The 12,012-nt window shown below is 49.0% G+C and overlaps 1 protein-coding gene across 1 annotated transcript in view; it reads left to right on the top strand.

Moving 5' to 3' along the window:
• Positions 1-2,481: 2,481 nt before the first annotated feature.
• Positions 2,482-12,012, top strand: part of EXTL1 (exostosin like glycosyltransferase 1) — a 28,015-nt gene continuing 18,484 nt past the window's right edge. Inside the window, exon 1 of the mRNA XM_043998065.1 lies at positions 2,482-4,550. Coding sequence (XP_043854000.1) covers positions 3,715-4,550 — 836 coding nt within the window. The 5' untranslated portion in view covers positions 2,482-3,714. The remainder of the gene's footprint in view (positions 4,551-12,012) is intronic.

Raw genomic sequence — 12,012 nt, 5'->3', positions numbered from 1 at the left:
TGGGAATAGTTACAGAACTCTCCCAGGGCCCCCTCTCTCATTCTCCTTTTCTCTAGGTCCTTGATCACACTCCCTTCTTCAGTTTTGACTGAATTGGCCTTCTCTTATCTCCCTACATTCCTTCAGTGTTAATGGACTCTGTTGACCCCAAATTTCTTCATGTTGGTTGATATTTGGCTCTTGTGAGAGTTTTTGGGTCTGACTCCTTTGTCCTGCTCAGGAACTATGTCTCAGTATTAGATTATGACGGGGTTCCTAACTTGGGATTGGTGACTTTGATGGATTTTTTTTTTTTTACAATTTTGTTAACTGAATCTCCATATCACTAATTTCCTTTGTAATCATACAGGTTTGATTTTATGCATTTAAAAACATGAATCTGAGGGGCGGCTAGGTGGCGCAGTGGATAAAGCACCGGCCCTGGATTCTGGAGTACCTGAGTTCAAATCCGGCCTCAGACACTTGACACTTACTGGCTGTGTGACCCTGGGCAAGTCACTTGACCCCCATTGCCCTGCAAAAAAAAAATATGAATCTGAAGGGTTCATAGGCTTCACTAGATTGCCAAAGGTCTACAACACTCTGGCGTAGGAGGTCCCTGAGAACTAGGGCTCTGGCTCCTTCCTCAGAGCCAGGTGTTGCTTGAGGTTTGAGGAAGGAGACACAGAGGGATATGCAATGTGTTGATAGCAGACTGAGGAAAGACCAGAAACAAGGTCTCCTGAGTCCTGGGCCAGGGCCCTCACTACCATCCCATGCTGCTTTCCTGTTCCTCAGCAAGCTGAAGGATGAGGACACACTCCCCCTCAGTCAAGGAGGGTGGTGGCAGTGGGAAGAGCATTGTATTTAGAGGTCAGGTCAACCAATCAATCTGTATTGATTAAACACATTTCAGGCAATGGGTATACAGAGACAAAAGTGAAAAAGCCCCTTCCCCCAAGGAGCTACATTCAATCAAAAGAGAAGTATACATACTGATCAATAAACATTTATTAAGCACCTACTGTATGCCAGGCACTGTGCTGGAGATTAAAAAAGAAGCAAAAGACATTCTCTGCCCTCAAGGAGCTCACAGTCTAATGAGAGAAACAACATGCAAGCAAATAGGTACAAACAAGCTATATACAGGAAAATAGGAAATAGTTAACAGAGGGAAAACACTAGAACTCAGGGTTGGGGGAGGTTTCCTATAAAAGGTGGGAGTTTAGTTAGTACTCGACAGAAATCAGTGGTCGGATGAAGAACAGAGAGTGTCCCGGGCATGGGAGACAGCCAGAGAAAATGCCCAGAGCTGAGAGATGGAGTGTCTTGTTTTTGGAACAGCCAGGAGTCCAATGTCACTGGAATGAAGATAACTGATGGGGAGTAAGGTGGAAGAAGGATTGGAAAGGTAGGAGATGGCTAAGTTAGGGAAGGCTTTGGATGCCAGAGGGTTTTATTTTTGCTCCTGGAGGCACCAGGAAACCACTAGAGTTTGAGTGTGTGTGTGTGGTGTGTGGTGTGTGTGTGTGTGTGTGTGTGTGTTGGGGAGGTGACAGGATCAAACCTGGGCTTTAAGAAAATCACTAGAGCCCGAATGAAGGGTGGATTGGAGTGAAAGGAGACTCGAGGCAAGCCGACCTATCAGCAATAGTCCAGGCTTGAGGAGATAGGGGCCCCCGCCCGGGCGAGCGGTGGAAGTGGCAGAAGAGAGAAGGGGAAGTATTGGAGAGACGTTGCGAAGGAAATCGATAGGCCAGGGCAATCGATTGGATATGCGAGTGGGGGTAGGGAAGAGAGCGCGAGGAATCCCGGACGACACCTAGGTTTTGAGCCTGAGGGACTGGGAGAATGGTATCGCCCTCTACTGTAATAGGGAAGGGGGGGGGTGGTTAAGGGAAAGGTAAGGACAAATGTGGACAAATGGACAATATCTGTTTTTGGACAAATGTATCTGTTCATAGGTATATATATATTTTTAAAGATACACAGTGAATTGGAGAAGGGCGCTAGCAGCTGGGGGGGATCAGGAAAGAAATCTTATTGGACCTGCGCTGAGCTCAATATTTCAAAGCCACTAGGAATACGGAGGGGCTGAGGTGAAGGAGTAACCATCACTTCAGTCCTTGAAGAAGGAAGTCTCATCTCTGCTCTACGGACCTGTGTGGCATTGGCCAAATATGTTAACCTCGCCGAGCCTCAGTTTCCTCTTTCGCCAAATGAATCTCTAATGCAGTCTCTGAAGTCCCTTCCAACTCTCACTTCTTTGATCCTCGGTGTAAGGAGGCAGGGATCGGGATGGTTCTGGGCGTGTATGAAAAGCAGCCTGTGGACGGCGGGGTGTGGACAGCGCTCTCCCCGGGGGGTCAGAGGGCCGGTTGGGAAGGGGTTACTCGAAGGCTCCGCCTCTCTGGATGCAGAGCCAATCAAGGCGGCGCAGGAGGAGCTGGGGGGGGGGGCGCTCGGAGAGGGGGTGCGTGTTAGACGGAAGCGCAGCTGCTCGGTGGTCAGAGGGGCTGGGAGCCGGGGGAGACTACCAGGGCACGTCGGAGCGGCAGCCAGAGCCGGGGACCCGGCGGGCGGGCAGGCGGTGGCAGCGGCTCCAAGTAGGGTTCTAGAGCGAGCGGCCGACCGCGGAGCAAGAGACGCGGGCAGCCTGAGGAGGGGCAGCAGAGGCGGCGACCAGACCTGCCGGGAGAGAACCGAGGCGGCAGAGGAGAACTCAGGCTGCGGGAGGCGGCACGCCCGCGAGAAAGGGGGCCTCCCTGAAGATAGGGAAGAAAAGAGGAGACTGAGCCCGGGGAGGAGGGCAGGGAAGCGGGCAGGCGGGCGGAGGGGGTCACTGACACGCACCCCCTCCCCGGGAGCGGTCCTCAGAGTTTCCGTGTGGCTGGGTGGTTGTCCGGAGAGCCACCTCTAAGGCGAGCATTCCTGGAGTCACAGGGAAGCGTGAGCATCGCTCCTGCTGGGGTAGGACCCCGGGGACCCAGTGGTCACAGAGGTGCTAGGGGTTGCCTGCACGGGAAGGAGAAAATCTACTGTCCCCAATGGGAATTCCTCTGCTCTTTACCCCATTAAGAGCGCTGAATCGGAGAGTCCTGGGTAGAGCCTGCGCCGGCACAGGGCTCTGCTCCTTCTCCTGGAGACTCCCAGTTCCCCTTGGCCCAGAAGGAAACCTCCATAAGTGAAGGAAAACTAAGGGGAATTCAAAGGATTAAAGTCCCAGCTCAGCCAGTAACTTACTGCTTGACCTTGGGCAAGCCTTTTGCCCCACCTCTTCACAATAAGGGGCTGGATTAGATCGCTGAGGTTCCTCAATTATTTGGGTTCTTTGAGAGTGGAGAGCTGTGTCCACTGCCCCTTGTATACTCACGGGCATGACCTGTAGACATAGCTCGTTGGCCTTGCTCTCTGCCCATCCTGGTGGCTTCCAACTGACCTGGTTCCTGCTAAAAATTGAGTTTCATCAGACTGGGCGGGAGCCCTGGGACTTGAGAGGTAGACGGCACAAAAAACATTTGGCTCAGTCCCTGAGACCAAGGCAGCTGAGTTTTGTACCATAGGGAGATAAGGATGGAGGACTGGATTGGAGCAGGCCCCTTCAGGTAGAGAAGGGGAGCTAAGTGGACGTTGCTCTTCTTTCCTTTCCACCTCCTTGAAGCCCCGTTACTGCAGAGCATCCCTCCTTCCTGCATACCTTCCCACCTGGACCCAGGCAGGTAACCTAATGGACATATGCAGTCCAGGAGAAGGAAATATCTTTGGCTGATACTTTCAGCCTCCTGGCTCCTCCTTGTCCTCTTAGGGGCTCCTCGGCTCCGACAGCTTGCCATCCCTCCTGGTCTGAGACCCAGGACACTGACCAGCTGGCCCCAATGGTTGGATCAGGAGCTTCTGTCGAGTTTTGTGGGGCCTGAGGAGCTGACCAAAGACCTCTGCCCAACTTCCTGTAGTCCCCACCAGTGGCGGAGCCAGAGGCTTGGCTGCCTCATGGAGACCTGCTTTGACACCTCCAGATGCCAGGGCCAAAGCTTCAAGGTGTTTGTATACCCCATTGGGTTGACCCAGCCCATCTCTGAAGTTCACCATAAAGTCCTGGCTTCCATTGAGGGCTCTCGCTACCACACAGTCAACCCTGAGGAGGCTTGCCTCTTTGTCCTCCCAGGGGATGTTCTGGGCCCCCAGCTACTCCCACTCTGGAATGGAGGGCAGAATCATCTCATTTTCCATCTCCACCCAGACTCTTGGCCTGATCTAGGCTTTGATCCCGGGCAGGCCATAGTGGCCAGAGCGATCCCCACACCAGAGACCTTCAGGCATGGCTTTGATGTTTCCCTCCCCCTCTTCTCCCAGAGCTACCCACAGAGGGGTGGGAATCGAGGCCAACTGGTCCATCTTATTCCCCCTCCTGGAGAGGACCTGTTGGCCTTTGAGGGCCAGTTAGACATGTGGGTCACTGGCTCTTCCAACCAACGGGACCAGAATGCCATCTTGATCCCCAGTGATCACCATGGTGATATCATCGAAAGACACAGGGACAGACTGTGTAAGCAGGACCACACCACTGAACAGTAAGTCCTGCCTCCCCTTTCACCTCCCATATACTTCTTGAATACTCTGAGGAACCATAGAGGGGAAAGGGAGATTGGAGGTAGGCAGGAAAACAGAGCCAGGAGAACAACATCTTAGGAGGGAAGCTAATGGGAAGAATGCTGAAGGATATCAGGGAGTGGTGAAAAGAACCCCAGACTTGTCAGGGGATCAGGGTTGGGATCCCAGATTGGGAATTTTTGTGTTGTTGGACTTTGGACAAATCACTTTTCCTTTCTGGGCTTCACTTTCCCCAATTGTTTTTTTTTTGTTTGTTTTTTGGTGAGGCAATTGGGGTTAAGTGACTTGCCCAGGGTCACACAGCTAGTAAGTGTCAAGTGTCTGAGGCTGGATTTGAACTCAGGTCCTCCTGAATCCAGGGCCAGTGCTCTATCCACTGTGCCACCTAGCTGCCCCCACTTTCCCCAATTGTAAAATAAATGAATTAGGGGATCTCCAAAGTCTTTTTCCCAGCCTCAGTTCTATGATTCTATGCCTTCTTGAGTTTAGGGAAAATTTCAATTCAGGCAGTGAGACCTCAAAAGATGGGGCCAAGAGGACAGATTCTAGACTCTCTGTCAATTCAATTCACCAAATGTTTAATAAGCCACTCCTGTTTATGGACTGCTGTGCTAAGAACTGGGGGAGATGCAAAGATGAATAGTTCTCTCATAGAGAACTCATAAAACTTACAGTTTTTCTCCCCAGACTTTAAAAACAAGAGACATAATTACTTTATTCCAATTTTAGACTACTACCCTCCCTTCCCCCCTCCAGTATCTTAATTCTTCATGATTCACATATATAAAGAGGCAAAGGAGTGTGTAGGGTGGCCTCTGAAAACTCAGAGTTTGGAGTCTTGAGCTCTTCCAGGTATCAGAAGCTATGATATTCTGATCCTCCCCCTCCCCCACTACTGAGGAATGAAGGACTCCAAGCAGACCACCTCCTCCCCCAGGGGGTTTAAGAATGACCTCAGGGATCATCTTTCCTTCCTTCACCAGGGAAAACTGAGGCATGAAAAGGGAAAGTAACATGTTTATTTTATTTTATTTTTTTGCGGGGCAATGAGGGTTAAGTGACTTGCCCAGGGTCACACAGCTAGTAAGTGGCAAGTGTCTGAGGCCAGATTTGAACTCAGGTACTCCTGAATCTAGGGCTGGTGCTTTATCCACTGCACCACCTACCTGCCCTCCATCCCCAAGCATGTTAAGGAAGGAAGGAATCTTAATCTAGTTAAGGTCCAGATGGGTAGAACTGGTAAATAACAGGGTGAGAATTTGAACCCAGGCCTCCAGAATTTTTTTCATCCCAAATCTAGTGTTCTTTCCACTGTACCAAATTCTCCACTAGAACTGCCCCTTAGTCCAGTTTGAACCCTTGAGGGGTAGATAAGAAGGAAAGAAGCTAAGGGTCCTCCCAACCCAGCCCATTCCTGCCCCAGCTGTCAGAGAGGGACCCAAATAGCTTTCCAGAAGGGGTTTTTCAGTTTCATTGGTGTCCATGTATCAGTTGGAAGATACCCTCAGTTTGAAGGAATGAGTTGCCTTAGAAAGTAGTAAGTAGGGGGCAGCTAGGTGGTGCAGTGGATAGAGCACTGGCCCTGGAGTCAGGAGTACCTGAGTTCAAATCCAGCTCAGACACTTGACACTTACTAGCTGTGTGACCCTGGGCAAGTCACTTAACCCCAATTGCCTCACTTTAAAAAAAAAAAAAGAAAAGTAGTAAGTAGGGGGCAGCTAGGTGGCACAGTGGATAAAGCACTGGCCCTGGATTCAGGAGGGGACCTGAGTTTAAATCCGACCTCAGACACTTGACACTAGCTGTGTGATCCTGGGCAAGTCGCTTAACCTTCATTGCTTCGCCAAAAAAAAAAGAAAGAAAAAAAGAAAGTAGTAAGTAACCTTCCCCTCCTATTGGAGGTCTTCAAGCAGTGACTAGATGATCACTTATTATAGACTGTATACTTTTTTCTGGTATAGGTTGGGCTAGATGTCCACTTCCAACTGCCAAAGTTCTGTGATTCTATGAGCCTCAGAATCACTTGGCAACCAGTCAGAAACTGACAACTGGTCATCAAGTGTTGACTGGTGTCATGGGAATAGCAAAGGATTTGGAATCAGGAGATCTGGGCTTAAGTCCCTGCCCTGACACTTCCTAGCTGTGTGATCCTGGGCAAGTCACATTTTCCCCGGGAGCCTCAGTTTCCTCATCTGTAAAATGGGAATGATAACAATACTGTAACCCTATAGGAACCTGAGAAAAATTTTTTGTAAACTGCAGATGGCTATAAAAATGTGAGCTGATGGTGTGACCAAGTACGTATTATGTGCCACCGAGTGCGTTGCCAGCCTCTGGAGGGTGGGGGTGGGGTGCAGAAAAGTGTAAGACATGAAAAATAAATGGAAAATGAACTAGATCTCGGGGGCTTTAGTGGAGTGCAAGCTCTATACTAGTCAGCAGTGTGATGGGGTATCAAAAAAAAAAAAAAGCCAGTGGGATGTTGGGCTTTATAAGGAGAGGCGTGGCTTCCAGGAATGGGAAGGTGATGATACCTCTGTCCTCTGCACTCATCAGACAACATGTGGAGTACCGTGTTCACTTCTGGGTACAGTTTAAGAAGGACGTTGATAAGCTAGAGTGTCCAAAGGAGGGCAGCCTTGATGGTGAAAGATGCTGAGTGCAGGTCATTTGAGTATCAGTTGTAGGAAGTGGGCATGTTTGGATAGCTGGAAGAAGAGAAGACTCAGGGGCCATGATAGCTATATTCAGGTAAGGATTGAAGAAGAAGGAGAAGCAAAGATGACAGGGCTGAAGCATGGAAAGTTGGTGGGGCCAGCGAGAGGGCAGTGTAGCTAGGAGGAGGAAGTTATTTTGGGGGCAGGAAAGATGACAGTCCAGTTTAGGACATATTGAAATTTTTTTTGGGGGGGGGCAGGGCAATGAGGGTTAAGTGACTTGCCCAGGGTCACACAGCTAGTAAGTGTCAAGTGTCTGAGGCTGGATTTGAACCCGGGTCCTCTTGAATCCAGAACTGATGCTTTATCCACTGTGCTACCTAGCTGTCCCATGGACATATTGAATTTAATGTGCCCAAGGGATATGCAAGTGGAACTGTCCAGTAGGCAGTGAAACATGTGGAAGTGGGGTAATAGTGATGGTAATAGCTTGCATTTTTATAGTTGGGAGAGAGAGGTCAGGGCTGGAAGTCATCCTTAATTGAGGTGGAGTTCAATTAAAATTAAAAACAAAAGGTCTGTGTTAGAAAAAAAAAAGTATAGCGTGAGTAGGGCCATCATATGGTAGGTAAGGGATTCGATTTCTTCTGTGGTGGAATTAGAAACAATGGATGGAAATTATAGAAAGGCAGATTTTCTCTTACTGTGTAGAAGAAAACTTTCTAACAATTAGAGTGGAATTCTTTTTTGTTTGTTTTTTTTTTTTAGTGAGGCAATTGGGGTTAAGTGACTTGCCCAGGGTCACACAGCTAGTAAGTGTTAAGTGTCTGAGGCCAGATTTGAACCCAGGTACTCCTGACTCTATCCACTGCACCACCTAGCTGCCCCAATTAGAGTGGAATTCTAACAATTAGAGTAGAATATCCCAGAGTGGAATAGGCTGCCCCAAAAGGGCAAAAAGGGTCTCTATCCCTGGAGGTCTACAAGGAGAGACTAAATGAACATTTCATGGGGTGTGTTGTAAACAGGGACCCCTGCTGGGGTAGAGGTAGAGGTTGAGCTGGCTGCTTCAAGGTTTATGTGAAATTGAAAACTGGAGAGGCCAAGGAAAGATCCCTAGGGAATGTCCACATTTATGATGTTCCCCCTGGAGGAGGTGAAAGAATCAGTGAAGAAGGCCAAGAAGGAATAGTTAGAGAAGTAGAAGGAAAGCGAAATGGTTTAGAATCCAAAAAAGAAGCAAAATGAGGGGGGTGGCCCCAGACAGTAGATAAATTGCTCTCTCTCTCTCTTTTTTTTTTTTTAGTGAGGCAATTGGGGTTAAGTGACTTGCCCAGGGGTCACACAGCTATTAAGTGTTAAGTGTCTGAGGCCAGATTTGAACTCAGGTACTCCTGACTCCAGGGCCGGTGCTCTATCCACTGTGCCACCTAGCTGCCCCCTAAATTGCTCTCTTTAAAGTCAGGAAGACCTGGGATCAGATTCTACTTCAGATAGTACTTCTAACTAGCTCCTTGACCCTGGGCAAATCACTTAACTTCCCTGGAATTCTTTCCTCCTGTAAAGTGGTAGGGAAAAGTTGGACTAGAATTCAGGGCTTCTTAACCTGGGATCTATGAACTTTAAAAAAATGATTTGATAACTATTTAGTAATAATTGACTTGCTTTATAAATACATTTTTGGGGAGAGGCAGTTGGGGTTAAGTGACTTGCCCAGGATCATAAAGCTAGTGAGTGTTTGAGACTAAATTTGAACTCAGGTCTTCTTGACTCCAGTGCCAGTGATCTATCCCATTGTGCCACCTAGCTGCCCCTTGCATTTTATCTTTTTTTTTTAGTGAGGCAATTGGGGTTAAGTGACTTGCCCAGGGTCACACAGCTAGTAAGTGTTAAGTGTGTGAGGCCGGATTTGAACTCAGGTACTCCTGACTCCAGGGCCGGTGCTCTATCCACTGCGCCACCTAGCTGCCTTGCATTTTATCTTAAACATTAAAAGCAACATTCCGAGAGGAGTTTATAAGCTTTCCCAGACTGCTGAAGGGGTCCCTGGGTTAGACTTAAAAGAACTCCCTCCTTGTGGGGCACTGTTGTTGTAACCTGAGGGAGGCCACAAAAGGCTGAGAATTTTTGCAGAAAAGAGAGGCCTTCATTTTACTTGGGAGGGCATTGATGATCACCCACCCCTGCGGCAGGAAGATGGCTCAGGAGACTGTCCTTGGAGCCTCCTAAGGGCTGCCTTGTAAGGGAAGGGTTAAATCCATGCCTCACTGGGGTCACTTAAGGACATGGGATGGTGGCTTTTCCCTAGGACAAGGCCAAACTTGAACCTGGCAAACCTCAAGTGCCTCTCTCCCCTGTCCTCCCCACCCCTCTCTCTGTTAAATTAATGGAGCCTAGCTATTCTGGGCTCCCCATCTCTCTCCCAGGAATTCATCATGGGGCCAGCTGCCCACAGGGCTCTGCGGCTATTTAGTATCAGGTTCAGTTAAAGGGCCCAGATACCCTATGGAGGGAGCTCCTGGTTCCTGAAATTCCACCTCCTCCAGGAAGTCTGCCTAACTCAATCAAAGAACACTCAGGGTTATTGTCCTGAGGCATGTGACTGCCCAGTCCAAGATTCTGTCTCTGAAGGGGTTACGTGGGAAGGTCCTGGTACAGAGCGTGGTTGTCATACATATCCATACAGGTCTTCCTGACTCCAGTCCCAGCTCTCTTCATCATGCCACCTAGTGGGCCCCTCAAGCACACAGTGTCAGAGCTAGAGGGGATCTTAGAACATAGAGAGGCAGAACCAGGAGGGTCTTCAGAGCATAGAATTATAGGTCTAGAGCTAAAAGAGACATCAAAGGCATTTAGGCCACCCCTTTTACAGATGAAGCAACTGAGGCCCAGGGAAGTTAAGTAATTTGCCAAACATCATACACAAGTAGTAAGTGTTAAAGGTGTGATTTGTCTCTATCTTTTTTTGGCAGGGGCGGGGGGCGGGCAGCTGGTCAATGAGGGTTAAATGACTTGCCCAGGGTCACACAGCTAGTAAGTGTCAAGTGTCTGAGGTCAAATTTGAACTCAGATCCTCCTGAATCCAGGGCTAGTGCTTTCTCTACTGTACCGCTGTAACGATTGGAATGACACCCCCTGCTGGAGACTTACTGTAGAAGAGTTCTGCCCATGAAGCGAAGGTCTTTGAGGGCAAGACTAGGAGTCTTTTCTTTGGCATCAGGAAGTGACGTTGGGTAGTGGGAGGAAGAAGGAAGAGACTAGCGCTCTGTCTCTGGCTTTTCTTTGGACTCTGGTGGAGAGTGGAGCTAGAAATGTGCTCTCCCTTTAATAGATAGGAATCTAGGCCTTTCTCTCTTTACCAAATTCTTATTCTCCTTAATAAATGCTTAAAAGTCTAACTCTTGCTAAAGCTTATAATTTATTGGCGACCACTCATTGGATATTTTAGACAGACTAGCTAGAATTTTAGCCCTTAACACCACCTAGCTGCCCTGTAAAGATGTGATTTGAACCCAGATCCTCTGATGCCAGAAGCAATAGTCTTTTCACCATACTGTGCTTTGTAAAAAAACAAACAAATGAACAAACCACATGGGATGTCGAAAGGAAAGATTTCAGAGCTGGAAGGAAGCTGGGAGGGTCCTTAGAACACAGAAAGTCAGAGCTGGGAGAGCCCTTAGAACACAGGATGTCAGAGCTGGGAAGGGCCTTAGAACACAGAATGTCAGAGCTGGGAGGGGCCTTAGAACACAGGATGTCAGAGCTGGGAGGGCCCTTAGAACACAGGATGTCAGAGCTGGGAGGGCCCTTAGAACACAGGATGTCAGAGCTGGGAGGGCCCTTAGAACACAGGATGTCAGAGCTGGGAGGGCCCTTAGAACACAGGATGTCAGAGCTGGGAGGGGCCTTAGAACACAGAATGTCAGAGCTAGGAGGACTTTAGATTTGTCTCAGGAGTGACAGTGTAGTAGAGTAGATGGAATGCTGGCCTTGGAATCGGGAAGACTCAGGTTCAAGGCCCATCTCTGACATACTGGCTCTATAACTCTAGACAAGTGGCCTCTCAATGCTTCCTGCAATTGTTTCAAACTCTAAGTGACAGAGGAGTCGTTCTCTACTAGGAATTCTCTACAGTGATGAAGCCTCAGGTCAGAACCCTTTTTATTTCCTCCGAATTTCAAGAGAAGCTTCCTAATTCAGTTTTGCCTTGAATTGGCCTTGCTGTGGGACTGGGCCTATGATGACATGGGTGGTCTTTGCCTCAGTTTCCCTCAAGCCAGAGGCAACAGGCCAGAGACCAACAGGCAACATGGGAAGCCAGTATAATCCGAACCGGACTCTTCCCACCTCCAGGAACTGCCTGGGTAAATAATCTGAGGTAGAGAATGAACCAATTCACAGCCCCCTCCTCCTTCCCCCAGCCCAGCCTGGGCTTGGTGGGTCATAGAGCTCTTGGGAGGGAGGAGCTGGTAGCAAGCCCCTGGACCTGTTTCACAGCCTCCAAGGGGACAGAGGCAAGGCTGCCAAAACAGGTTTTTCTCAAGAGGGTGGGGCTGGCAGGCCAGACTCTTTCCCTGAGCTCCTACCCCCAACCCCCCATTGAGTGTCTTCCCTCTCTGCATCCCTGCTTATGGGTGGTTGGACTGGAACTGTTGGTAACAATGGGACCAGAGGTTTGGTGACCCATTTTTGCTGCCTCTCACACACCCAGTTCTCTTTGATGTGGGAGTTCTGTACCTTCCCTTTCTCTTTGAGCTGGGGCAGC

This window comes from Dromiciops gliroides, chromosome 3, assembly GCF_019393635.1.
Source record: "Dromiciops gliroides isolate mDroGli1 chromosome 3, mDroGli1.pri, whole genome shotgun sequence".
Taxonomy (NCBI): Eukaryota; Metazoa; Chordata; class Mammalia; order Microbiotheria; family Microbiotheriidae; genus Dromiciops; species Dromiciops gliroides.
This window is presented reverse-complemented; position numbering and strand designations above follow the sequence as displayed.